General features: G+C 58.3%; 1 protein-coding gene across 3 annotated transcripts in view; it reads right to left on the bottom strand.

Annotated features, from left to right (window-relative positions):
* The window catches only part of BCR (BCR activator of RhoGEF and GTPase), an 86,701-nt gene that overhangs the window by 11,968 nt on the left and 49,839 nt on the right, over nt 1-24,894 (bottom strand). For 2 of the 3 annotated variants that reach the window (XM_074356181.1, XM_074356183.1), the window contains 12 exons: nt 21,704-21,811; nt 18,821-18,881; nt 17,643-17,695; nt 15,894-16,034; nt 10,649-10,770; nt 9,558-9,726; nt 8,377-8,496; nt 7,539-7,614; nt 6,053-6,157; nt 5,351-5,425; nt 2,299-2,396; nt 672-803 (listed from right to left, as the gene is read on the bottom strand). In XM_074356181.1, coding sequence (XP_074212282.1) covers nt 672-803; nt 2,299-2,396; nt 5,351-5,425; nt 6,053-6,157; nt 7,539-7,614; nt 8,377-8,496; nt 9,558-9,726; nt 10,649-10,770; nt 15,894-16,034; nt 17,643-17,695; nt 18,821-18,881; nt 21,704-21,811 — 1,260 coding nt within the window. The remainder of the gene's footprint in view (nt 1-671; nt 804-2,298; nt 2,397-5,350; nt 5,426-6,052; nt 6,158-7,538; nt 7,615-8,376; nt 8,497-9,557; nt 9,727-10,648; nt 10,771-15,893; nt 16,035-17,642; nt 17,696-18,820; nt 18,882-21,703; nt 21,812-24,894) is intronic. The other variant, XM_074356182.1, reaches the window with a different exon arrangement.

Here is a 24,894-nt window from a genome sequence, read left to right as displayed (position 1 = left end):
CAGGTGGCGCAGCTCCTGTCTGCCAAGCAGTACCAGAGCTGGCAGGGCGCTTCTGGGCCTGGGTCAACTTTGGAAGGATCGAGGACCCGGACGGTTTTCCCGGAGGACCTGGGGACCCCTCACTGATCCTGCAGAGACACTCTCGGCCCACCAGGGGCCTCTATGCCAACTCCTGGGGGTTGCTCTAAACACCGCATCCCCTGGAACCTGGATCTAGAAGCCAGAGAGGGGACATCAGGTGGGTAGACTCAGATTCCTGAGCTTTCCCAAGAAGAAGTGGCTCCGAATTGCCAACTGCAGCCCACGGCCCCACCTCAGTGGCCTGCTGGGGGCTCTCGGGAGGCCGTGGATGCACTGTGGCCCCGCTGGAAAAACAGGTGGAACTCAAAATTCCTTTTGGAGACAAGATAGGCATGACAGACACTCAGACAGACAGGCAGAGGGATGGAAAAGGACCCTGGAAGGTGCCAGCCCAGGTCTCCCAGTGGATAATTTGGAGCTGGGCCTGCCTCCCTATGCCCCGCTGCCCCATCTCCGTGTCGCCGAGTGTCAAGTGGGGAAAGAACACAGAGCATCTGGAGGTGGGCAAGCGGGTACGGGGGCCAGCGGACGATGATGGGTAAGTGTTGGGGGCTGAGAGGACCCGCAGGGAATGGTGGCGGCGGCCTCACCTGGACCTGGCCCTTCCCCATGATCCTGTCTGTGCTCTCGCCGTCTTCCTTGGTGAGCTTCGTTTTGTTGTAACACTTCTCATAACACAGTATCCTCAAAGTCTGGGAGCCTTCCAGCTCGATCTCAAACTCCTGCAGCCCCGAGAGAGAAGGAAAGTCCCCAGTTAACAGGCAGGTCCAAGCAAGCGGCTGAGGTCGGCACTGCCAGCTAAAGCGGCCCCTGGACCGTGGCTCCTCCTTGCTGCCCCAGGAGGCTCTGTGCATCAAGACCCTCCTCACTTCTGTCCTGCGATGCAGACCCTCAGAGCTACTTCCCCGTGAGCATCATGCCGTGGCCCTGTCTGGAGGCTTCTGGAGGCCCTGAGCGCCTCTCAACCCAAATCCAAGCGCCTTAAAACCCAGCATCTCACAGGGCAGTCCCCGTGCCCCCTACAGCAGAAGCTCCAGGGGGGCGGTTATAAATGCAGACATTCTGTGCACTCTGGGGGATGACAAGGTCTCCTTGCAGGTTCGCTGATTATGACGAGAGTCCCAAGTGGGTGCACCGACAGTCGGGGAGGCTGTGTACATCGGGGGACAGGGACATCTCTGTCCTTTCTGCCCAGTTTTGCTGTGGATCTGAAAGTGGCTCTATATAGATAAAGTCTATCGGAAAGGAAACAAACAAATCAACCCAGGGAGGTGACACAGGAGAGAAAGGGGGATGCAGGAGGAAAGATTTCTCCCGTAAGCTTTCAAGTTGACTGCTTCAGGGTGTGCAGTCTTTCTCCGTCACCCCCCAGTATCTCCAGTAAATTCTACATTTCACACCAATGTTTTTGCAGGCATAGGTCTTGGTGGGGAAATGGAGGAGGATGGGGCCGGGCAGAAGCAGGTATCACTGAGCCTGAATGGGGATGGGGTGGGGAGGGTGTGAGTGCCGGGAACACAGGAGAGTTTGGATAAGCCAAATGCACGGCCCTCCCCCCATGCTCGGTCCCTGATCCCTTGGCTGGCTTGCACCTGGAACCTCCCCAGTGTCCAGAACCCCTCCCTTTGTGCCTCTGCTGGGTCATGCCCCACCCCAACAAAGCCTTCTTCCATGGGTCCCCCTGGCTGTGCCCCCCACCCCCCGTCACCACAGACATCAACCACACAGGTGCCCAGAGCGACAAGGACCAGGTGGTTCTGTGGCTCTCTGGGCCTCAATCCTACGGAGGAGGCACGGCTAGTGACCAGAGTTGTGATGCTGAGAAGAGTTCATTTCAGCCCAGCGAGGCCCAGGGAGTGGGGCCACCAGAGCTCACCCAGCCCCACAGGTGGAGCCCCAGCTTCCAGACACCGAGAGAGTCACAGAGTGGAGCGCTTGTTCCAATTTCCGAAGAAAAACATTGGAAACTTCCCAAGTAAACACTGAGTAATAACACAGGCGGCATAAGAAGCCCTTCTAAGTTCTTTTTCCAGACACTCTGCCAGCAAAACAAATTTCTTTGTAATGGTGCTGGGGTGGGGGTGATTCTTAGGAACAGGAAGATAACATCTCTTGGACTCGCCTCCCTCCCCCAGGAGATGCCGGGAAGCTGGTGACGTCGCCTGCAGGGAAGCCCTCAGGGAGTCCCGGGGGTCAGACCCACCCGCCCAGACTCACCTCATTCCAGTTGGGCTCAGCTGTGTCCCTGTAGACACGCGTCTTGGCTTTATTTACAAAGTAGCCAAAGGAGTCCACCTCCAGGGTGCAGTACAGACCTGCGGGAGGGCGACACGGAGATGGTGACCGTGCTGCCCCTGGCCACCCACGTTTTCTATAAGGGCAGGTGTTATCTTGTGAGTCATAAAAACAGTCTTGGTTTTCTTTTTGAAGTAAGACCCCACAGCAGTGGCCAGCACCTATGCCAGGTGGGGCTGGGAACTGGTACCTCCCAGAACATTCACTCCCTTGGGGACTGGAAGCAGCTCAGTGCTGGGAAAGAAGCTGGGTGCAGGGGAGCAGAGGGGCGACACCTGGCGGGGAACCAAGGAGAAGGCCACTGCCAGGGGCCTGGAGGAAGGGTGTGGCAGGTGACCAGAGGTGACAATGGAGAATGGTGAACTCGGTGTGGAGGGCGGGACATAAGACAAAAGGGGCAAGTTTGGAGATGTGAGTTTGAGTGTGGGACACTGGGGAGACTGATGGGAAGGTAACAGCGGGAGGACAGGATAGCTAAGCGGGGGGCGGGGGGGAGGCAGTCCAGGCACCACCTGGGCTGCTGATGAAGGGTCCTGGCAGAGGCTCAGATGGAAACACCAGCATTTATGGGGTCGCCCAGGGTGGGGGAGTGCCCAGGGGAACAATGACGTGTGTGTCACAGCTTCACAGCGCTACGATGTGCACACCATACCCTCGCCCACTGTGAGCATTGAGGGTTCTAAGTAAATGTAAACACTCGTGCAGACAGCACCGCCATCGTTTGGGGACATAGCTCTGCCCCCCAAAACCCCCCGAGTCCATCTGTAGTCACCCCTCCTCCCACCCCGTGTCCCAGACAACCTGACAGGCTTTCTGTTTCCACATTTTGCCTTCTCTAGAAATACCACACACGGAATGATGCAATGCGCAGTGTTTTGTATCTGGGGTCTTTCGCTCAGCATAACTGTTTTCTAGGTTGATCCCCGGTGTGGCCAATGTCAGTCGTAGGACTGCTGGGTGATGGTCCACGGCATGCACGGACCATGTTTTGTTTATCATTCATGCCCAAGTCTTTACCTGGACTTGGGCTTCCATTTCTCTGGAGTAAATACTTCAGAGTGGGGTTGCGGGGTCCTATGGTAGGGGTATGTGTAACTTTTTAAGAAGCCACGGAGCTGACTGAGGGTTCCATCCCTCCACGTCCTGCCAGCCTTCCCCCCAGCGCATCTTTTTGATGGTCCCTGTCCAAGGGGGCAGGAAGTGGTCCCTCACTGTGGTTTTAATGCACATTTCCCTGCAATGCTGAGCATCTTTTCATGTGCTTATTAGCTATCTGTATTTCTTTGGTGAAGTGTCTACCCAAATCGTTTTTAAATTGAAGTATAATTGACTTACAATACTATATTAGTTTCAGGTGTGTAACATAGCCATTCAACATTTTTGTACATTCTAAAATGATCACCATAAGTCTAGTTACCTCTCTCACCATACAAAGTTATTGCATTATATATTACATAATATTATGTAATATTTTATACAACATCCACTGTATACAATATATATGTTGCAAAGTATTACATTATAATATTATTGACCCTCTTCCCTGTGCTATACACTACATCCCTGTGACTTATTTCTTTAGAAACTGAAAGAAAAGTATTTCTTAATATAAACAATGCCCTGTGCCTTGTTTAGGTTTCAAAAAACCAAAAACCAAGCAAACAGCCATAAAAAACTTGCAGAAACTACTTACAAAATGCTGCTATCATAGGAAGGAACCTTTGAAAAGACTCTTACACAACGATCACAGTCTTTCTCGTTTTTAGTAATCGAAATACAAGGTATTTGTATGGAAAATCTTCCTGCTAAATTCTGTGCGTCAGTTGATGTAATTTAAAAATCATCATACTCACCATTGTTTTACGAAATGTACTTTTACAAGTATCTGAAGCAACCAAGTAATTTAAAAAGGCTCAATACAGAGAAGACTAATGACTCTATTAGTGATGGGGAAATTCTAATCTTTCTAGTCATCAGTGGATTAATACAGGTAGAACAGGGTAAAATGAAAATGTATTTGTAACCAGACTTATTCCCGCTCAAATCTAGTTAGAGAGACAATTTATTCACTAGCAAGTATCTTCTGTTCTTTTTCTTAAAACGGCTTTACTGAGTTACGATTTATATACCTTCAAGTCTACCCATTTCAGAAAGTGTCCAATTCGATACTTTTTGGTAAGTGCATGGAGTTGTGCAGTCATGACCACTGTCCAATTTCAGCACATTCCCATAGTCCCTAAGAGACCTCACGTGCCTACGTGAGGTTACTTTCCATTCAGCCACAGAGCTATTTCTAGAAATCTGCTTTTTCTGTCTATCCAAATCTTTTGATCGTTTTTAAAAATTGGGTTGTCTCCTTAGCATTGAATTTTAAGAGTTCTGTTCTGGATACAAGTCCCTGATCGTTTATACATGGTCTGCAAACCTCTTCTGTTCTGTGGCTCCTCAGGGATTTCTTGTTTGGTTTTGCAACAACAGTGGAAAGATCATTAGAACGACGTCTGCCCTGTGTCCTCTGAGGGACCCAGGGAGCTTGGTGCCAGGTGCTAGGTGAGTGTGAGCTACACCTGGACTGAGATGCAACCAGACCTCCCTGCTCTGATAGCTCGAGTGGCTGGGAGAGGCTGCCCCAGGGGTATCCCTCTGACTCGTCAGAGCTGCCGAATCTCCCCCGTGACCAGGGGCAGGGTGCCGGCCCACGACCCCGCTGGCTTCCTGGGAACCTGGGCTGCATTTTCTATCTGCAGCAAATTCCTGCCCCTGCAATCACACAACTCGCCTGCAGGGGGCAGCTCACCAGCTCGCAGTATCTGAGCCCGGCACCGCCCGCAAGGGCAGTGTCCACTCCGGGAAGCAACTCCACACTCAGTGGGCGTTGGCCAGCACCGCATATCCCAGAGGTCAACTGCTTCCCTAGTCCCCACACCCTCTGGCTTGGTGCACTGCCGCCTTCCTCCCCAAATCAGCCACTTACTTGAACTCTGCTTAAAGCCGGTGGCAGAGTGGACGATGACATTCAGGAACCCATAGAGCCCAGGAGATTCATCGTCTGTGCAAGAGACCAGAGAGGTAAGTGTCTGTCCTCTTGGGAGAGGCAGGCAGGTGACAGGCTCTTCTTCAAGGTGACCCTCAAGGGAGCACCACATGACTGTCATTTGCTTAGCAGGGGACAAGGCAATGTCACAGCAGAAATACACACAGTGGCCTCTGTCCAGGGACCTGAGGATCTGGTAGGGACCAAGATGAGATGTGACAGGTTCTCAGGACAGGAGAGGGGTCGGGGAGCATGCCACATGGATGGGGGTGTGCGTGTGTGTGCAAGGCACACCCCCGTGTGTGACTGTGTGTACCTGAGTGTGCATTAATAGTGAACTCAAGATGCAGAACCACCATGGGTTGGGGGGGGTACCTGGATGAGGGGTTGGTCGGGGGATGGGGGCCAGATCCAGAGCACAGAGGGTCTGAGGAGCTACTCAGGACTTGGGACAGAAGTCACTGGTCTTCTTAGCCACCCAGTAGTGGCTGCCTGGGAGCAACTGCTCCTATCCCCTCCCGCCCACTCCTGGGAGAGGCCGACAGGCCCTCAGTAGCACACACATCCCTGGGAATGGAGACCCCTGGACCCAGGACAGCACTGTCAGCAGGAAGGGACGGCGGCCTTGGGAGGATGGCCCACCTTCTTTGTTGATGGTCAGCGGGATGCTGTGGACGGTCTGGAGTTTGACGCACGAGTTGGTCAGCATCTGGAGCTCCACGGAAGTCAGGGAGAAGCTCTTGAAACCTGAGAGAGGGGACATGGTGCACCAACCAATGAGTCTGCCCTGCTCTCGGGCCCCCCAAGATGCGTTCTCACCCCCCTATTGGGCCCTCAGCACACCCCTGCGAGGAGGCCCGCAGGGGCCGTGATGGCTCAAGAGGGACCATCTGCTCCCAGGGAAGGGCTGGGAAGTGGCAGGTGAGGTGGGGCCCTGGAGGGCCCAGGGTAGACTCAAGAGGGTGGGAGGAATCTCTGCACAACGTTCACAAACACAGGTGTCGCCTGCCACCTCGGCATGGCCACAAGGCGGTTGTCGGGGTGACCCGGAGCACCTTCCTGTGGGGTCTCCCCAGACAGACACCCAGCACAGCTCTGTCCTTTGCTTCCCTGATGCAGCCCCATCTCTCCACCAGGTGGGGAAAGAGGCTTATTTCTGAGCAGAGATCAGATGCTATAAATGGTTATAACCTGGTTATAACAGGACACCTGGGACAGGAACACTGGCCGGGCCCCAGGCACCAGCCATCAGTTACCGGGAGGGCCCCATCCCTGGATGCAGCGACAGTGGGGGCTCAGCACAGGTATGAGTGACGAGCCTGAGAGGACAGGAGTCCAGGACAGGGCAGGGGTGTGTGGAGCCCCAGCCCACCCGGGATATGGTGCTCAGCCTGGCTCCCCCGGCACACAGGGTGCACGCAGGACCCTCTTAGCAAGGATGACTCAGGAATCCCAAACCACGTGGCTGGGGGTGGAAGAGGCAACCAGGCAGCAGCGGCCCCAGGACATGGGGTAGGGTCTGCCGTCCCACCCTGAAGACTGACAGGCAGGATGGGGCAGCTCTGAGCTGAGCAGCAGGAAAGAACTGCTAACAGAGGGAAGGACCTGGAGATGGGGCATCTAGAGGGGAGTGAGCCCCTGTCCTGATGGTGGTCAGCACAGGTGAATGGGGCCAGCCCAGTGCGGCTGCCCAGGTGGGCTCGGCAAAGGGTCCTACAGCATCAGCCTCTACGGAGGGTGTGGCAGGCCTGGGGGGCAGGCAAGGTGTGGGCCACGTGCATAGCAGCCTCAGCAGGGAGGGAGAGGGGGCTTGAGGGGGCCCTGGGGGCAGGCAGGGATGAGGGTAGGGAGATCCAGGAGACAGGCAGGGAATTCAAGGAAGGCTGGGGGAGTGGGAGGGGTTCAATAGGAAGGTCAGAGGGCAGGTGTGGGGTGCAAAGAGGGCAGGGGCCCCATCAGGACAGCGCCCTCCCCAGTTATTCCCTATATGAGAGCGCCACAGCGTACATCTCACTTGGATGAGTTCCGCTGCCCAGTCCCTTGGGGAAAACAAGGTTTGCGACCACAGGTGGCGACCGCCCAGCCCTGACACTCCCCAGCCAGCGTCCCCGGAGCACAGGCCACTCACATTTCTTCTGCTGCTCCCGGATGTTCTCCCGCCACTCGGCACGCTCATAGTCGGATGAGATCAGGAACGTGTAACTCTGGCGGGGAGAGCACACCCCATTATCTCCACCCCTGCTAAGTGGGTGCCCAGTAGGTCCAGGGTGCACTCCTGGTCCCCCCGTGGAGCTGCAGTGCTCCTGTCAGAGGCACGCGCACCGCCCCACGGCAGGCCGGCGGGAGCTGGGGGCCCCTTCCTGCACGTCCGCCTGTCTTGCCACGTCTGGGTCAGGTCGAGACGTGTCACAGCTCAGGGCCACGGGGGGTCACCAGGTGGGACCTGCAGAGGGGAGGGCGGAGCTTGCCCTCACCACCTGCGTCCAACCCACAAGCCTGGGCCGTGACGCAGAGACAAGGTCCCTGCAGAGCCCACAGTCAGCCTGTTCCGGCTGCTCCCTGACAGACGTGTGATGCCCATGGAGGGAAAGGTCCCGCTTCAGACAGACAGCAGCAGGAGCCGCCCAGCAGAGAGGGTGCCTCTCCAGCCCACGAGGTGCCCCATAGCATCCCTGCGCCAAGGTCTGCACAAACCTGCAAGCCCCCGGCCCTACTGAGACTTCCTGGAGACCCCACCACCTCCCAGTTGTGGGGGATCCAGCCCAAAGCCCCAGACAGAGGGACCTGTGGGCCTGTATGCCACGCTGGGCGAGCCTCTTGGCTGGGAAACAGGATCACAACCGCATGGGGGCGTGGCCAGCGGGGTGTGGCATGGGCGGCAGGGGCGGGGATGGCGGGGGCGGGGCCGGTGGGGCCGGCGGGGCGGGGCCAGGGCCGGCGGGGCGGGGCCAGGGCCTGGGGCTCACCTTGCCGTTGCGGCTGTGCACCCTGAAGGCCATGCTCGGCGACATGAGCAGAAGCATGGACTCCTGCTCCGAGAGCTTCTTCCTCAGCCTCTCAATGGCCTTGCTGCCCTTGTTCGCTCTCTGCAGGGAGAGGACGGGGTCACGATTCCACCCGGGGCCCAGCGCCACCCATTCCCGCTTGGCCGCACAGGCTGCCGGATGTGCTCAGTCCACCCTCCTTAGGTAACTTAGCAGTTAAGTCCTTCCTCTCCTGAGGACAGAGAAATGAGATCTTCACAAATGGCTTCTCTCTCACTCTCTCCAAACTTGGACAATGTCCAGGGGCCTGTAGTGACAACCAGGGCCCCTCCCTGTTCCAGGATCTGACCTCATTTCAGCATTAACCGCTCCCCATCCCCGCTCCCAGATTGCCAGGGTCCCGACGGCAGGCCAGACGCATCCCAGGACCTGGCTGGGAAAACCCTCCCTGCCCGTGTGCCTCCCTCCTGAAGCCCTCCATCCCCAAGGGAGGCTGTACCGCCTGTCACTAGGCGAAGAGCACAGCATGGATGGGTGAGGGGTGGTACCGGGCTCAACAGCCCCAGAGAGGCAGCCCTGGCTCCCTTCTGCCCCAGGACACGGCCATGGGAGCCCCGGGCCCATCTAGACAAGCGAATAACCTAGAGTTCACTACCTAGAGTTCACGCTGGTCCCAGGGCTCCCACGCTTTCCTACCTGGCCAGGTGTATGGCGCAGCAGGCTGGGCAGGGGTGGGAGCACTGGAGGACTCCTGTCCTGCTGCACACACCTCATCTATGGGCACCGCATGGCTCCCACTCTAGCCTGGGCTGACCCTACAGGCAAGGGGCTTGTCCTCATTGTTCCTACAGAACCCTGCTCTTCTCCAGAAACAACCAGGGGCCTGTAGGGGGCGGCCAGAATCCTGGGGGGCCGCACCCTCCAACCTGGGACTCACTCCCCATCAGGGTAGTTCTAAGAGGGACAACGGGGAACCCCCTCCACCTCACATCCCAGATGGCCCCAAGCCGGATGGGGAGGCCAGGCACTCCGAGGACTCACAGAGGTCCCCGCAGGTCCCAGAGACCAGAGTGGGGTCAGACACCCAGCAGAACTTGCCCACGGGCCAGCGTGAGAGGCTGCTGCCCTGTTGAGCTCCCAGTCCAGCTCCCCCAGCTGCCCACCTTCTCTCTCTGGATGTCACTCTTGATCTGGGAAATCTTCATCTTCATGGCATCCAGCTCCTCGTCCAGCACCAGGGGGATGTTGGGCGCAGCCTCCGACTCGTCCACCGTCTGGAAGCTGAGATCCGTGAGCGGGATGTACCACTTGCAGTCGTACTGCTGGGTTTTGCTGAGTGGGGGAAGAGACGCATTAACAGGCTGACCACCTTTGCTAAGTCACTGCTTTCAAGTCCGGGAACACTTAAGTTCACACCCAGGCAGTTTACCCAAACTTCAAACCCTGCTTGACCCCAGGACAGGCTGGGATGAGGCCATAGGCAGACACTGGTGACCCAGCCTTGGTGACCCTTGGGAAGGGGCACTGTGCACGTGTGACCCAGGTCCCGGGGGTCTGACAAGCCCTCACCCACCCTACCCTGTGCTGGCAGTGGTGGCTCAGCCCTGATGTGGGACAGCATCGAGGCACCAATCCACCCGGTGTAACCCCTCCCTCGACAGGTGGGGAAACCAAGGCTCTCTCCCGATAAATCCAGGCAGCACAGCAGAACGGGGTGAAGAGCCCAGTTCTGGTCCTTCCCCACATGACCCTTCCTCAGTTCCAGCCCCTGCAACCTGGGTGGTCTGATCCCTGGAGGGGCTGGGTGGGGTCTGCAGGCCAATGCTGAGAATGACTTATAAGCCACCCGGGTCTTGGGGAGACAGAGCGCATCTAGTGATGCCTGCCGACGGCAGGGGAGGGCAGCTACCCTCCATTCCCCACCCGCACCAGACCTTGCAGCCCCCTGACCTGCCACCACTCCCCTGACGGCTCATGACCTGACAGCCCCCTGTGGCACCGGAAGTCATAGTTAGGTTCCTCTTTCGCTGTTAGAGTCAACAGCCCGGTCACCCAACCTGACTGACCTTCTCCAGAGTGTTAATGATGACCTTTGACCCTGAGCCTGGCATCACATCCAGCATCCAGCTGGAAACAGAATGGAGCTTAAGTAGACAGCCTGGCCACCGGGCTATGGCCTCTCCTGGCACAGTGGAAAAAGCATCAGGTTTTCTCAGCAGAGAAACCACCAAGAGCCCCCAGACCCCTCACTCACCCTCCGCTCTGCTTCTTGAGCTTGGTGCACAGGAGCAGGTCGGTGAACAGGAAGACGTGGCGCAGCTTGCGGGCGCCCTCCACCAGCTCCACCATGAAGCTGTCCTTCAGCAGCTGCCGGTGCTGCGGTGGGGGTGGGCGAGGGCGGTCAGGGCAGCGGGTGGCCAGGGCCTCCGCTGCCCCCACCTCCACCCCCCACACCCCCCTCCCGTGTCCCCCATCTCATCTGCCCGCACACACGCACACCACACGCCTTTTTCTTTGTTCAACAACGTTTCTGAGCCTCCCTGGGCACACGGCATGCAGGGGGGGCGGGGAGCAGATAGGGTAAAGGCCATTGGCCTGGAGGCTGGGAGGGCACGTTCCAGCCAAGGTGACCGTCTGAGGATGGTGACTGGGGAACCACTCTGAGCAGAGCGGCCCGTGCCTCCCCCGGGCAGCAACTAGAGACCCAGGATGGGCAAGAGGCCAGCCAAGTGAAGGGTGGACGTTCCTGTACAGGGACCACCAGGCACAGGGAGAAGAGCTTGGTGCTCTGGGCACAGACCAAGCAGACTGATGACTGGGGAGGAGGTGGGCCAGGGAACCCCAGGAGGGGGTAGCCCTGGTGGTCACACTAAGGACTGGGCCTGGATCTCGGGGCAGTAGGAGGCCCACACTGGGGTTACACTAACTCTGATGCCCGCCTGGACACCTGCAGCCTAATCCCAAGGTGGCCTGGAACAAGCTGGAGGATGAGGCACCAGCCCGGAGCAAGCCCTGAGCCTCTCTGTCCCCAGATGCTTCACCTGAAGACGAGGGGCGGCCCTGCTGGCTCACACAGCTCCAGGGCACATGGAGGCCAGCTGGTAATCCAGCCCACAGCGCCCACCACCTCATCCAGTGGCTGCTGTGCCGTGCTGAAGACGCAGATGAGAGGTGGCCCCACACACGTCACAGGTGTGCTGTGTGCACCCATGGCTTCAGCATTAGGTGAGACCCCCACCACACCCTGTGGGCAGGTCCTCGTGCCCATTTTCCAGATGAGAAGCCTGGGCCTCAGGGAGCTCCACCACCCGCCCCAGGCAGCAGCACAGGGAGCAAGCGGACATACTCCACGGTCTCTGCCCTGAGGAGCCCACAGCCCAGAGAAGAGCGACCAGGTGTTTATTAGGCACCGTCTGCCTAGCCTCCGGGAAGGCCCCCCAGAAAGGGCAGCTCCTCACTCCTCGCTGTGATGGCTGGGGAGGGTCAGGAGGGTCAGGCAGGTGCACCACAGGGGCAGAGACCCCCAGCGTCTCCCCATCGGCCCAGCAGGTCCAAGCACCTGGCTCCACTGCCACCCACAGCCTGAGATTCTGCTCAGGGGGCTCGTGCCCCCTTGAACTCGCCCACACTCTCTGCAAGAGACCCCCAGAAACAAGTGCAGCTGAGCCGGGCCCCCCAACACTCCCACGTCACTCTTGTACGCAACCGCAACCGGGCTCATGGCAGCTGACCAGCCCCTGGCACGGCTGGTGGGTGATTTGCATGGGAGCCGCGGTGCCTCCCAGACCATAAGTGGAAGGGCAGGAGGAGTGCCTGCGTGCCAAGGCCATGAGTCATCGGCACTGTCCTCGCCCCGCCTGCTGTGGGCGGATGGCATGCCCGGCACCCACACCCACAGGAAGCAGGGAAGCCTGTGCACCTGGAAACACGGCCATGCAGCGCTGGGTACCTGGGCAACCAGACTGTGGGGTCTGCGCTGTGGGGCAGGTCCTGACTGAGGTCCTTGAGAAACAAGGGGGCAGATGCTCCCTTGGCAGGGACACGACACTGAGTCTTCCAGCCAAGGAGGCAAGACTGAGGGACCTTCAAGGGGGTGGGGGTGGGGGCCCCCAGGACCGCAGTCCTTTCTCTGCACAAAGGGGCTGAGCTTCTGGCCATCACCAGCAGAGGGCGCCCTACATCCAGCTCAGAGGTAGACTCGTCCCTCTAAATGGCAGGTCCAGGAACACCCCGCACGGGGTCCCCGCAGGCCCTCCTCGTCTTCCTGCAGGGTCCTGCAGCTCTCATGTTCACCCAAAGTCCCACTCCAGGCACCACCTTCATCCTCCAGAGGCCACTGCATCACTTCAGCACGGGTGGCAGCCTGTACGCCCGCCCCTCTGCGTTGACGACACAGGGCATCTGGGGCTCAGAATTCAGCCCTGGGGGGCTCTCACCGGTGGACTCAGTCACTGGGCCCTTCTCCTTGCATCCCCGCTGGCACAAACCCTCATCTTTCCAAGAGAAGCCCCAAAGCCATGGCATCCTGGCCCGTCTCCGAGAGCCGTGCGAGGTGCACAGGATGGGGGGCGGACGATCGGCTGTCCTCTGAGCATAGTAGGCCTCTCTGACCACAAGCTTCGCCTTGGGGAAGGCTCGCTTCTGAACTCCAGCCCACTCCAGTGGGTTCAAATAGAAAATACCCAGCAGACAGCCCTCCCAGCCCAGGGAAAACAGGGCCCCCAACCACAACACCGGCAAGCCCACGTAGGGAGCCAAGGCCCTGCAGAGGGGCTGGGCACCACACTGTCTCTAGTTACAGCCCCCAGACCCCTGTCCCCCAGGCCCCAGGACGTCCCAGGTCTGGGGCACTCTGTCAAGGCTGAGCTGGGCACCACACTGTCTCTAGCCACAGCCTCCCAGACCCCTGTCCCCCAGGCCTGAGGATGTCCCAGGTCTGGGGCACTCTCTCAAGGCTGGTGGTCGCACCTGGTACACAGCCTGGGACCCTGACCCCTGGCAGATGCCTCCTTCTGGCTCAAAGAGGCAGGGAGCAGAGGTCCAATAGTGGGTCTGTATGAGGCCCTGTGAGGGGCCACTCTGCCCTCTGAGGAGGGGTCTGGAGAGGCTGCTGGACCATGAGGCCTTCACCTGACCACCCCTCCATCATCCTGGGCCCCTGATCTGGCCTGGGGCCTATAGGGATGCCTGTCAGCCCGGTCTCATCTGTCAGCCTCCAAGGACCAGGGCCGGGGGGAGGCCCATGCCTGCCCAGGAGACGACCCTCTCAGACACACCCACTAGCCCCGTCCCCAGGCTCTCAGGACTGGCATTGACTTGGCCCATCAGATCCTCCTGGAGTTATAGGCCAGAGCAGGGCTCAGCCCCAGGCACCCAGAGATATGCTCTAAAGATGGTCTGAGGTCACAAGACTATTCCTTTGACTAATAGTCTCACTAGAACAAACAGCCCCAGGTGGAGCCGTAGGAGGAGAGAGAGAGGCCCAGGACTCTGCTGGACCCCAGGACAGGGCGGTCTGAGGGGCAGTGACTTACAATTGCCGGCTGGCTGGGACTGCCTGATTGATGGGTGGTCTGCCTCTGGAATGGCTGTGGGGCATGCGTGGGGGCACCTGCCTGCATCCTGGACTAGTCACCATCTACTCCCTGAATGGAGAGCTCTGAAGGAAAATGAGGGCAAGTCAGACTCACGACCTTTAAGGGCCATTGACCCTCCTCCCCCTTTCATGGCTGAAGCACTCCAGTGACCCCTGGAGGAGCAAACATCATAGGCCAATAGGGCCAGATGCTGGCAGGGGTGGGGAGGCCCAGGTAGAGACTCCTGCCTGCATGAAGCACTGGTCCCTACACACCTCCCGCTCAGACGCCCTGGGGCCCCGACCCTGTCCTTGTAGGGACAAGGCCCTGGCTGCCAGCTGCCAGGAGACACCCGATCTTCCTCAGTTCCCCAAGGCAGCTGCTGCCAATGATCGGAACAGCAAGAAGGCGCTTCTCCTGGGACCCTAACTGGCAGTGGGAGGTCCCGGCATGCTCAGCAGCACACGAGAGGCTGAGGGGAAAAGGACTTGCACGGCGGCTTCCCAGGAGGTCAGCGCTCCTGTAAAAGGACAGTCAGCAAGAGAGAGAGAGCAGGTGTCCCAGCGGGGGACACTGAGCCGCATGAACCCGGTGGGGACAGGAGTCTCAGCAGAAGCAAATCTCACGTCCACGTCCAGTGAGATTGTGTGAACTGCTCATGAGGGAGGCCAAGGCTTTGCTCCTCCCGTGTCCCGAAACCAGGACAGTGAGGGGGGGACCTCGGGCCCCACTGTTGCTCCAGGAAAGGAGACCTGAACCCCAGCTCTGAACCCCAGCTCTCCTCAGGTTCCAGCCATCACACAACCGGGTGGGGAGCCCCTGGGAGGGGCTGGGGACACACTCCTGCTTCCCACAAATCAGAGACTCAGGAGCTAATGCACACAGCCAGGGCTGCTGCCTGTGCTGCTGGTGGGGCTCCGCCCGGAAACCGTGCCCTGTTGAGTGCCAGGCACCCAGTGCAGTGTTCCCACTCTGCCAGAACGGAAAGGAACAGGCTCGGGGTGGGAGAGCACAGGTGCCAGGCTGCCTGGCAGGCGAGTATGTGGCGATGCAGGGATGGGATCCCCAAGTCAGCCCTTCCTGGGCCAGGACCCCCAGGGGAACTTAACCATGAAGCTCGCTCTCTGTTAAGCCTGCAGAGGATCTGGGGCAGCCTTGGCACCGAGCATGTTGCACATGAACTAGAAGAGGAGGAAGTGGCTCTGAGCAGCAGCTACAGTTAGGCTCACTGCCAGCTTGTGTGTTGCTGGGCGTAGGGCTCCCCTTGCCCTGGCGCCGCTCCAACACAGGAGGCCCATGCTGGACGCCAGCTCCCTGACTGCACACCTCTGCGTCTCACTGTGCACTGCCTGGCACCAGGCTGGGTCCCTCCCGGAAAGGGGCTGACGCGGCAGGGGTGGGGTCTGAGACCCTCTGTTCCACACCCTCTCATCCGCAATGGGCATGGAGATGGAGACCAGGAGGGGCTGTCAGCCAGGGACGGAGGAGAGGAAGGAGAGCCTTCCTGGTGGAAGATGCCTGCCACGTCCTCCAGCTGTACTCCCATCAGACAAAGCACGCATCCCTTCACTGCTTCCCCTTCAAAATCCTTACATACCGTTACAGTGTTTTTGTTAAAACACTTTATGGAACTGAATGGATCCCAGGCAGATAAATGTCACCCTCCTCCTTACCCGGCTCCTCAGCTGGGGACCCTGAATTGGCGAGGGTGTGGGGAAAAGCCAGGGGCCCGGGACATACTAGCCACAACGGAAAGAGGTGGTCAAGTGAGGCCCCTGCCCCCTGCAACCCTACCTTGACGCCCTGCATGCCGGCCTGCGCTCACCCTGCCAGGGTCCAGGGCCCCAAAGGCCAGGCATTTCCATGTTGGGTCGAGCTGCCGTGAAACAGTGGGTCCCCCCATAACCGACTCCACACGCTCACCTCCCCCTTCTTCACGGTCATGGACTGCCGGCGGGGTGTGATCTCCTCGTTGATGCTGGACAGGAAGTTCTGGGAGATTCGGAGGGCGTCCTGCAGCAAAGGGTAGTCGGGGTGGCTGGATGGAGTGTGTTTCAGCAAGTCCTGCATCGGGCGAAGGGCTCGACTCAGCACAGCCCCAGCACCCACTGCCATGAGAGCCGTAGACGCGCTGGGTGTGACCCGGGCCACCGTCTCTCAGGATGGCCGAGGCTGTGTGGGCAGTGCTCGTGCAAGGACCATTCCGTGAGCAGGGCCCAAATGGGGACCCACAAACCTAGGCTGTTTGCCTGCTGCCAAAAGGGGCTCTCCACCTGGGCACCAGCCGCGTGCCTGGCGGGGCAACTCTGGTGGGGGCTGTCCCCTGCACGGTGGGATGTTGGTACGCTCCTTGGCCTCTGCCCACTTGACGCCAGTGGTGCCCCCTCATCTGTGCTTGCGACAAGCAGGAGTGTCTGCAGACACTGCCGCATGTCGCCTGGGGCAGAACCGGACCTAGCCCACCCATCTGTGCAAGGTCAGGAGAAAGCCCCCGAGCTTCCCACTCTTCCTCCCCTGCAAGGTGATGGCTCCCTGCTTCAGAGAAACAAAACCCTCTCAGTTCTCAGTCTTACAGCAAAGAGAACCCAGGGAGACGAAACAAGTTTGGGGGAGACGAAACAAGTTTGGGGGAGGCTCTGGGGTCGGGGGTCCCAGGCCAGCCTCCCCGCTCTGCTCCCAGTAGCTCCAGCTCCCCTCTGCCAGGCCTGGGCTCATCACAGAGAGGGGACAGAATAAGGGTCTCGGGGACTCGGATGGGCCACCTGCCGGAGCCTCCCACAGGGTAATTCTCAGCTCCTCTCCCTGCGTCCAGGAACCGTCAGTCGGAGGTAAGATGTGAAACGTACACCGGACGGGAGACCACGCAGCTTAAGAACAGACGAGGCAGAGCTGTCTGGGCCCGAATGGGACAACTGTCACGATATAACTTTAAGGGGAAAAAAGCCACGTGTGGGATGGTATGCTCAGCACAATGCCGTCTGAGTGGTTAAGCAGACGTCACACATGGCGGCATAAAGATCTCTGTGGTGGCGGCTCCTTTTTGGGGAGCAAACAGTAGAGGAAATGGAAACTTCATACACTTGTGCAACTTGGCTGTACAGTTTAAAAAAACGCCCACAGAAGGCTTGCTCTAAATACAAATGAATAGGGCAGTAGAATTTTTTCTCAGTATTAAGACATTCCCTTAATGCTGTGACTCGCCACTGCCTTCAGGGGCAGCCCCACTGGACGCGGCCCCCTCACCCACCTTCTCCCGGCTGGGAGGATGTAGTCCAACCACAGCCCCAGGATGCACCCACACCCATGCCCCAACCTGTCCACCTTAGCTCACGTGCTGAGACCCCCACCCCCACCTCAGGAGCTTCTCTATCTGCGAGCTCCTGCCCACGTGGGAAGGGATGCTCTCAACCTGTTCCTGCCCACGTGATAGCACTGGGAACACCTGGAGAGCCTACTGTGGCCCCCCACTGCCGCCCCCAGGAGCAATGGCCGAGATGCCTCACTTCTGCATTCTCAATAAAGGTGAGTTGCAGAAAAGCGGGGGAGGTGAGCAAAACTGACAGACATCAGGGTCAGCCCCAGGACAGAAGTCAAGAACTGCAGGGCGAGTAGGCCCGGGGCCCGAGGGCAGCGGGGCTGCTGTCCTGGGAGGGCGTAGGCTGAGGGACTCACATGCAGGACCAGTGTGCTCCGCGTCACCCGGTCCACAGGCTTGTAAAGAAGGGCTGTGGAGAGACAGGCAGAGTGAGAGATGCTGGCCGTGGAGAGGGGACCGCCCGCCTGCCCACCCTCACTGCAGAGCCAACCTCCATATCCCCTCTGCTCAGCGACAAGGTTGAACCCAACATGCTGGAAGGCTGGGGACACAGCTGTGAGCTTTCAGTCTGTGACCATGAAGGACCCAGGGCTGCTGACCAGAACTGGAAGCTGCAGGGCTGACTCAGTAACAAGCATTAAAAGGGCTCAGTGTTGACGACCTTCCTGCCTAGGGTCACGCAGCTGGCCAGCACCCTGGTGAGGACGGGGCACTGAGGGTTCGGGGGGCAACGGGTGCAGACCAGCACACTGGATCCAAGCCTGATACTAAGACAGGGCTCTTGGCTTTCCAGGTGTTTTCACACACCCAGATGCCAGCAGCATGGAACCCCCCCACTTCTCCACAGTAGGCACAGCCTATCACAGCACAGGCGCTCAGGTGTGTTCTGAGATGTCAGGTGCAAGTGTGCCCGTGACTTCCATGACTAGTGCAGGGCATGCACTTTTACCCCCATTTTATGGGGAAGCCGGCTCAAAGCGTGGTGAAGCTCTGGGCACTGGACCACGTCTGCTGTTCTCTGTGAGCGTGACTGTTCCTGAGACCCTAACAGCCAGAAGTGAGAGAGAAGTGCCTTCCAGCTCCTGAGCCAAGTCTGTGCCCCGAGGCGGGGGGGGGATGAGGCCTGGGAGCCTGACAACTTGTGCCTGACCCCTGCCCAGCCACTCAGGGCCTGTGTTCTACACGGTAATTTCCACTTTAAATGTTCCATCACCTGAAAGGAGGGAAGATAAAATCCTCCTGCAGGGCCATTGAGACAGTGTGATGACATCTTAAATGCTGGCAGTGCCCGCTTTGTGGGCATCTGGTAACTCCTACCGTTCTTCCCAGTTGCCCTCATTGGTGGCAACATGGTCCCAACCATGTCCCTCCACACCCAGCCCAGCGCTGCTCCCTCCTCAGCCCCGCTCTCACTACTGCAAGTCTGGAGCAGCAGAGGGGCCCAAGGGGGACCTGGCTGGGTGCCACGCCTGCCGTCCTAGCAAACGCCCTGTCTGCTGACAGCAGCCACTCCCAAGGGACACGGAGAACTCACTTTCCAAAGAGTTCTTGGTCATCTGGTCCTTGGCATCCTTGTTGCTTCTGGCTCTCAGGTTCTGCAAAGAGAAAAGTGAATTTTCAGAGGGGACGAACCAAGCAGCTCTGATGTGGTGGCCAGTTCATGCTCAGGAACTTTCAGCAAAATTTCACCACCGAGCACCCTAGATGTGGAAAAACCTCAGGGGCATGTCTGGGCCACAGTGTGAGCCCACAGCATACCCTGGATGCCGTGGTTCACCTGGGGTGGCTTCTCGGCCTCAGCGCTGCTGCCATCACAGCAGAAACTGTCTATTGTGAGGGCCTGTCCTGCGCACCTGGGATGTTGAACATCGTCCTGTGGGTGCAGTGGCACCCCGTCTTCCTACCATGACAACCAAAAGTGTCTCCGGGCACTGCTAAATGTCTCCAGGGGACAAAACAGCCCTGGTTGAAACTGGAATAGAAGATCCTGCAAATGGAAGCAACCTGCAGTGCCCCTCCTGGATGTGTGGAACAGCTTTCTTGGAGCAGTTAAACAGCATGCAGTGGCTGCTGGGTTGGAGGAACACTTGGGCTGGAGCCGCCAGGGTGGGCCGCCAGCAGGGCTGTGCCTCCACCCAGCCTCTCCTGACTTCGCAAATGTCCTTGCTAAGAAACAAAGGTGCTGGATTCCAGGAATGAGCAGAGCTTTCTAGTGGGTAGGTCAGGTTTCAACACAACTGCGTCAAAGGCATCACTGATTTGGTCCAAGGTACCAAGAGAAATATGGATCAAACGTCCCTGTGTGCCTGAAATAGTCTCTGGAAAGAAGCTGTGGTAAATCCCAGCACTGGGCTTTTGAACAAAAAAAACAGCACAGGGGCGGGAAGGGGCCTGGAGATGGCTTCCCCCCACCTCACAGGCTGCAGGAAACCTCTTGGGACTGAAAAACACACAGGGGCCAAACTCCTAATGCCCCCTTGGTGCCTCTCCTGTGAGTTTAGCGACCCTCAGTGTGACTCCTCCATCCGTCCACCTGAGCAGCTCCCAGAGGGTGAGGGGCAGGGCAGGAGGCGTGAGAGCCCAATTCTGCAAAAATCAGGTGCCGCTCACGTGAGCTCAGGCAGCAGCGAGGTGCCAAGTGCCCCTGTAAGGCGAGATGCTAGTGGGTACCTTGAGCATCTTGGCTCCAGGAAGCCTGCCTCAAGGAAACATATAATCCAGTTTAACCCCACACTTCCCAAACCTCTTGACTCTAGAAGCCCTTTTCACACGGTTCCTGTGATCTACCATCTGGAGAGCTCACGCTCACGGAACCCAGGTGGGGCCTCCAGTCTGACCAGACGCTGCCACACCCCCATTTCTTAGGCCTGGTCCTGGGAGACATGAAGGACCACTGCTCCACCCCTGCCTGTCCTTGGAAGTGGACGTCCAGAGCCCATGGCCGACCTCTGGCCCCCCCAGAGTGCACCCCCAACACCTCTACACAGCCTGCTGCCTGTTTCCCTTTGGGTCATTTCACTGTCTATGTGACTCTGATTTTTTGGATCGTTTTTGAAATGTGCATGGGAGAACCACAGTAGACACAGCCAAAGGTACAAGCTTCATGGAGGGCTGGCTTCTGGCTGCCCCAAACGCCGTCCTGCTGCCTGTGCGTGGGCTTTGGCTCAGTTCCCACCTGTGCATGGTCGGCAGGACCACGCGACCCCCTGGTGGAGCCCTAACATTGCTTCCTCCCTCCTCTGCAGAAACCTGTCAGGTGGATATGAACTTGGCCCCATTCAACCGTAGCCTGATCTTAAAGGACTAGGTCTCTAGTTTGTCAAGGTCACTCAGGACTCTGCACACGCATTCCAGCTGTTAGGGGTGTGGGGTTGCTAGTTTAATGAGCTAAAGAGACGAACAGACCCAACACTCCAGGCAAAAGGGGCAGCTGCAGAGGGGGCGTGGAGCCAGCCAGCAGCCCTGGACGTGCGCAGCCCATCACCGCAGTGCCAGGTGGGGAGCAGGGCGCCCACAGGCTCGGGGTGGGGGACGGGGGGGATGGCGAGGCACACGTCATCACTGTGGGAGACGTCAGTGCCAGGACCCACAAGGCCTGCCTCCCAGCATATATCCTAAAACAGCACAAATCTCCAGGAGAAGAGCCCGGGGTGACAGTCGGGCACGATCATCTCCCAGTGAGGGACCCTCCCCCTACTTCTAGTTTCCCTTTCTCTTCCTAAACTTGATTTCTTACTCAGAGGTCTTTCTACCCAGAATCCTTGTTTGGCTGGAAAGGCTTCCGAGGACAGGCCCAGGAGGAGGGAAGTGTCACCCAGCTGCTATGCACAGATGCAAGAAAGGGCAGAGAGGGACGGACCCTGTCCTCTGCATCCAAGGGGCTCTTCGGAGGCCCCTGGTGCTAACACTCCAGGGCTTGAGGGTTCAGTCCTCCCAGGGCCGGAGCGGTGCCCAGTCTGCAGCTCTCCCCCTAGGGTGGGTCTACAGAGCACACGATACCAGCCATACCCCCAGCGCCAACTGCAGGCCACAGAGGAGCAGAGATGGGCACCTCCCCACCAGCCCTCCAGGCACGAAGTGCAAAGTTGGCCTCAGGACTCAGGTGTTGAGACCCCCTGTTAACGGGGCAGGACTACAGACACCCTGAACTGCACAGGCGGTGCAAGAAAGCGTGTGTTGGGGGACAGTGTGTCGGGGGGACAGAGTTGAGCCAGGTCCCCAGGGAGCCTCGGGCTGCTCCATCTGCTCAAAACAGTGTCCCCCGCCTGGGGCTGACAGTACCAACCCACAGGCATCCAGAAACAGAGCTGAAGTCTATGTAAAAGTTTGGTGTGCCTTGTTCTCCCAGGTCATGACCAGCCCACAGCCCACCCGCGGGAGGTGGAGGGTGCACCTGTCTGAACAGCGTCACGCATACCTCGGAGATTTCTGCAAACTGAGCGTTGGCCTGACAGCACTTCTCGGCCGTTTCCATGGCAACTCCGTAGTTGTCCACAAAGGCCCGGTACACACCCAGCTGGCTGGCCTGCAGGTGGGGAGGAAAAGAGTGTGGGACAGGTGCCACTGCTCTCCATCTCTGAGACACGGGCTCCGAGCACAGCTCTGGAGGAAGCCCAAGTGCAGCAGACCGTGCAGAGCTGCCGGAACGTCAGCGCCTCCGAGTGGCCTTCCACCTGCACACCCCCCCCCCCGCCCTGAGCACGCACTGAGCACGCTTCCTCCTCCCGAAGAGGCCTGTCGAGAAGTGACTCAGAGCCCCGGGTGGGTAGCAGTTCCCGCCTGCAGCTGCCTGGCCTCCCACTGCACTTGTTTAAACGGGGCCACCAGCAGCAGCTGAAGTTACGAGGATGCTGGTGAATTCAAATAAGTATACCCAGCGGGTGGGACAGGGCGGCCCCTTCTCATCCCGGCCACAGGAGACCTCAGTGGACCAGGAGGTGGGCCTGCCCCCGGCTGACGGGACTAGACTCCACTTGGTCCGACCTCTTCAGACATGCAAGGAACATGCGGTTTAGCTGCCTTGGAGAAGAGGGGCTCGCACTGCCCAGACACGACCCAGGCCCAGACCTGGCGAGGGGGCCCAGGTGTCACACCACACACCTGGCAAGTGGGAGACCTCCACTGCCGGCTGCAAGGTGAAAGGCATTTTCAACCAAAGGCATTAATGGAAGGTCTCCCCCCTCAGCCGCCTGCTCCGACACGCAGTTGAGTAAAGAACCCCATGCAGGTGGGGGGTGTGCAGCCACCACCAGCGCTGGCCGAGGTCACCTCCAGAGGCAGCCGGGGGACCCAGCCCTCACTGTGCAGCGGCAAACTCAGGCCTGGGGAGGGAATGGGGGACGCCCTGACCTGCTGGCCAGGCCTCCCCCTGCAGCTGACCTGGAGTGGGAGGCCTAAGCTGATCCTGGTATTTGTTCTGCCTCAAAACTAAATTCTATTTCTCCGTGCATTTGCATTTATATCAAATTTTCTGCATCTTCAGATGGCAATCCCAGATGCCCATGGCACTGTCTGGTCTTCTGGCCCTGCTCCCTGTGGGGGGCTGCACAGAGGGCCTGGGGGTGCGGAGAAAGCGCAGCAGCTGGAGGAAGCCCCCGCCCCTTGCCCCGACCACGCGGAGCGCCCCAGACAAGCTGCTGCATCCAGAATGCCAGGTTCTCCATCACAGTGGGACCCCGAGCCCTGTCTTCTCTCCCTCTCTCTCCCTCCCTCTCCCCTTCCCCCCACCCCCGGCACTGAGCACCTCCCACCAAAACAAGGAGCCTGCTCTGGGCACTGTCACCGCGATTCCCTCAGACACAGTGTGGCTGGCCAACAGGAGAGACACGTGATACATAAGTAAAGAGAAACGTTAACATGGCAAATGGCTGAAAGGAGAGTGGGGGCTCCATACGATGGGGCTGCTTTAGATCATGTGGTCAGGGCGGCCTCTCCGAAGAGATGACGGCTCAGCTGAGTCCTGAGGGGATGTTACTACTGAACTGTCCCCTTGAAATTCATCTGCTGAAGCCCTCACCCCAGCACCTCAGAATGTGCCTGTATTTGGAGATGGGCCTAAAGAGATGACTAGGTTAAAAGAGACCACTGGAGTGGGCGCTCATTCACTCTGACTGGTGCCCTTACAAGGAGAAGAGATTAGGACACAGACCCAGAGGGACGACCACGTGAGACACAGGGAGACGACGGCCCTCTACACGCCAAGGAGAGGGGCCTCAGGAGAAACCAGCCCTGCAGACACCTTGATCTCAGACTTCCAGCCTCCAGAACCAGGAGGAAATAGGTCTCTGTTGTTGGAGAGGCTGGGACCGCGGCAGCCTTAGTAAACGAACACGGGGTCTTTGGGAGGAGAACCTTTCCTTACTTCTCCTGCTGCCTCTTCCAGGAGCTCACATCTTCCACGCGGCTTTTGAGGAGTTCCAAGCAATTCATTCCCACTTTATTTTAGCTCATCAAAACCCAAGCTGCACTGACAGCAAGGCAAACGGAGATCACGTCGCCCCCCCCCCAGCACCCCCTCTGCCATGGGAGGCACTGGGAGGACACAGCATCACTGCGGTGGGTGGCCGATCTTTTTTCCCATCAGAAATGCAGAACCTGAATCTATTCCTGAAGAAATGTCAGACCCAAACTGCACACATTAAAAAAGACATCCAGGCCGTGGAAAACCAGCAAAGGCCAAGGAACCGGTGCAGATAAAGGGAAACTAGAGACGTGACAACCACATACGTCTCGTGACCTGGACTGGATCCTGACTCAAAAGGAAAATGGCTCCAAAGAACACGATGGCTAACTTGGGAGACTCAAGGAAGAAGCACATATTAAATGACATGCATATTAAAAAATAGTGTCGCATCAGCGTGAAACTTCTCCGCTTCCCCGGGAGAACTGTACTGTGGGTCGTGGACGAGCCTGAACTTGTTCTTAGCAAATACACGATCAAATGCACTTGATCTCAAACTAGTCAGCGTGTGTGTGTGTGTGTGTGTGTGTGTACGCATCTGTGCACCACATGTAAAGGAGAGAAAAAGATAAAAGTTAAAAAAGTGTGGCAAAATGTTACAACCGGTGTATCCAGCACATGGAGTTCTTTCTGCTATTCCTGCAACAACTTGGGAAGTCTGAAATGATTAAAAACAAAAAACCCAAGCTGATAAAAAATTCAGCCAGAAACAAAGCCCCAACAGTGGCAGTTAACTCATGCAACCCCAGGCGAAGGGGGGGTTGGACTGGCTTCCCATCTACCAGGTATGGCGCATGAGTTCCCCGGGCGGCAGAGGTATCAGGGCTGGGACATCTCGGGCTCCTCAAGTCCTAAGACTCTCCCAGCTGGGGAGCCAGGGAGCCTGACCCTGCTGTGCCGATCTGAAAGGGACGATGTCTGTCTGTCCCTGGGGAGACCCAGCGCCCAGCCCTGGTGGCTCACATGTGAACACACAGCTTGTGGCTCCTGGGGCTGACTTTCCATGGTGGCCCCACCTCTCACCCCGTATTCCTGCTGCAACATCTGATACACGAAGGTAGTTCAAGGACACCAGGGAAACCAGGTGAAACTTTCCCAATTCCAGCATTCATCAGAGCATGAACCTCAAAAAGAGTTTCCAAGCGACT

The sequence above is a fragment of the Camelus bactrianus genome, chromosome 32 (genome assembly GCF_048773025.1).
Source record: "Camelus bactrianus isolate YW-2024 breed Bactrian camel chromosome 32, ASM4877302v1, whole genome shotgun sequence".
Lineage (NCBI taxonomy): Eukaryota > Metazoa > Chordata > Mammalia > Artiodactyla > Camelidae > Camelus > Camelus bactrianus.
This window is presented reverse-complemented; position numbering and strand designations above follow the sequence as displayed.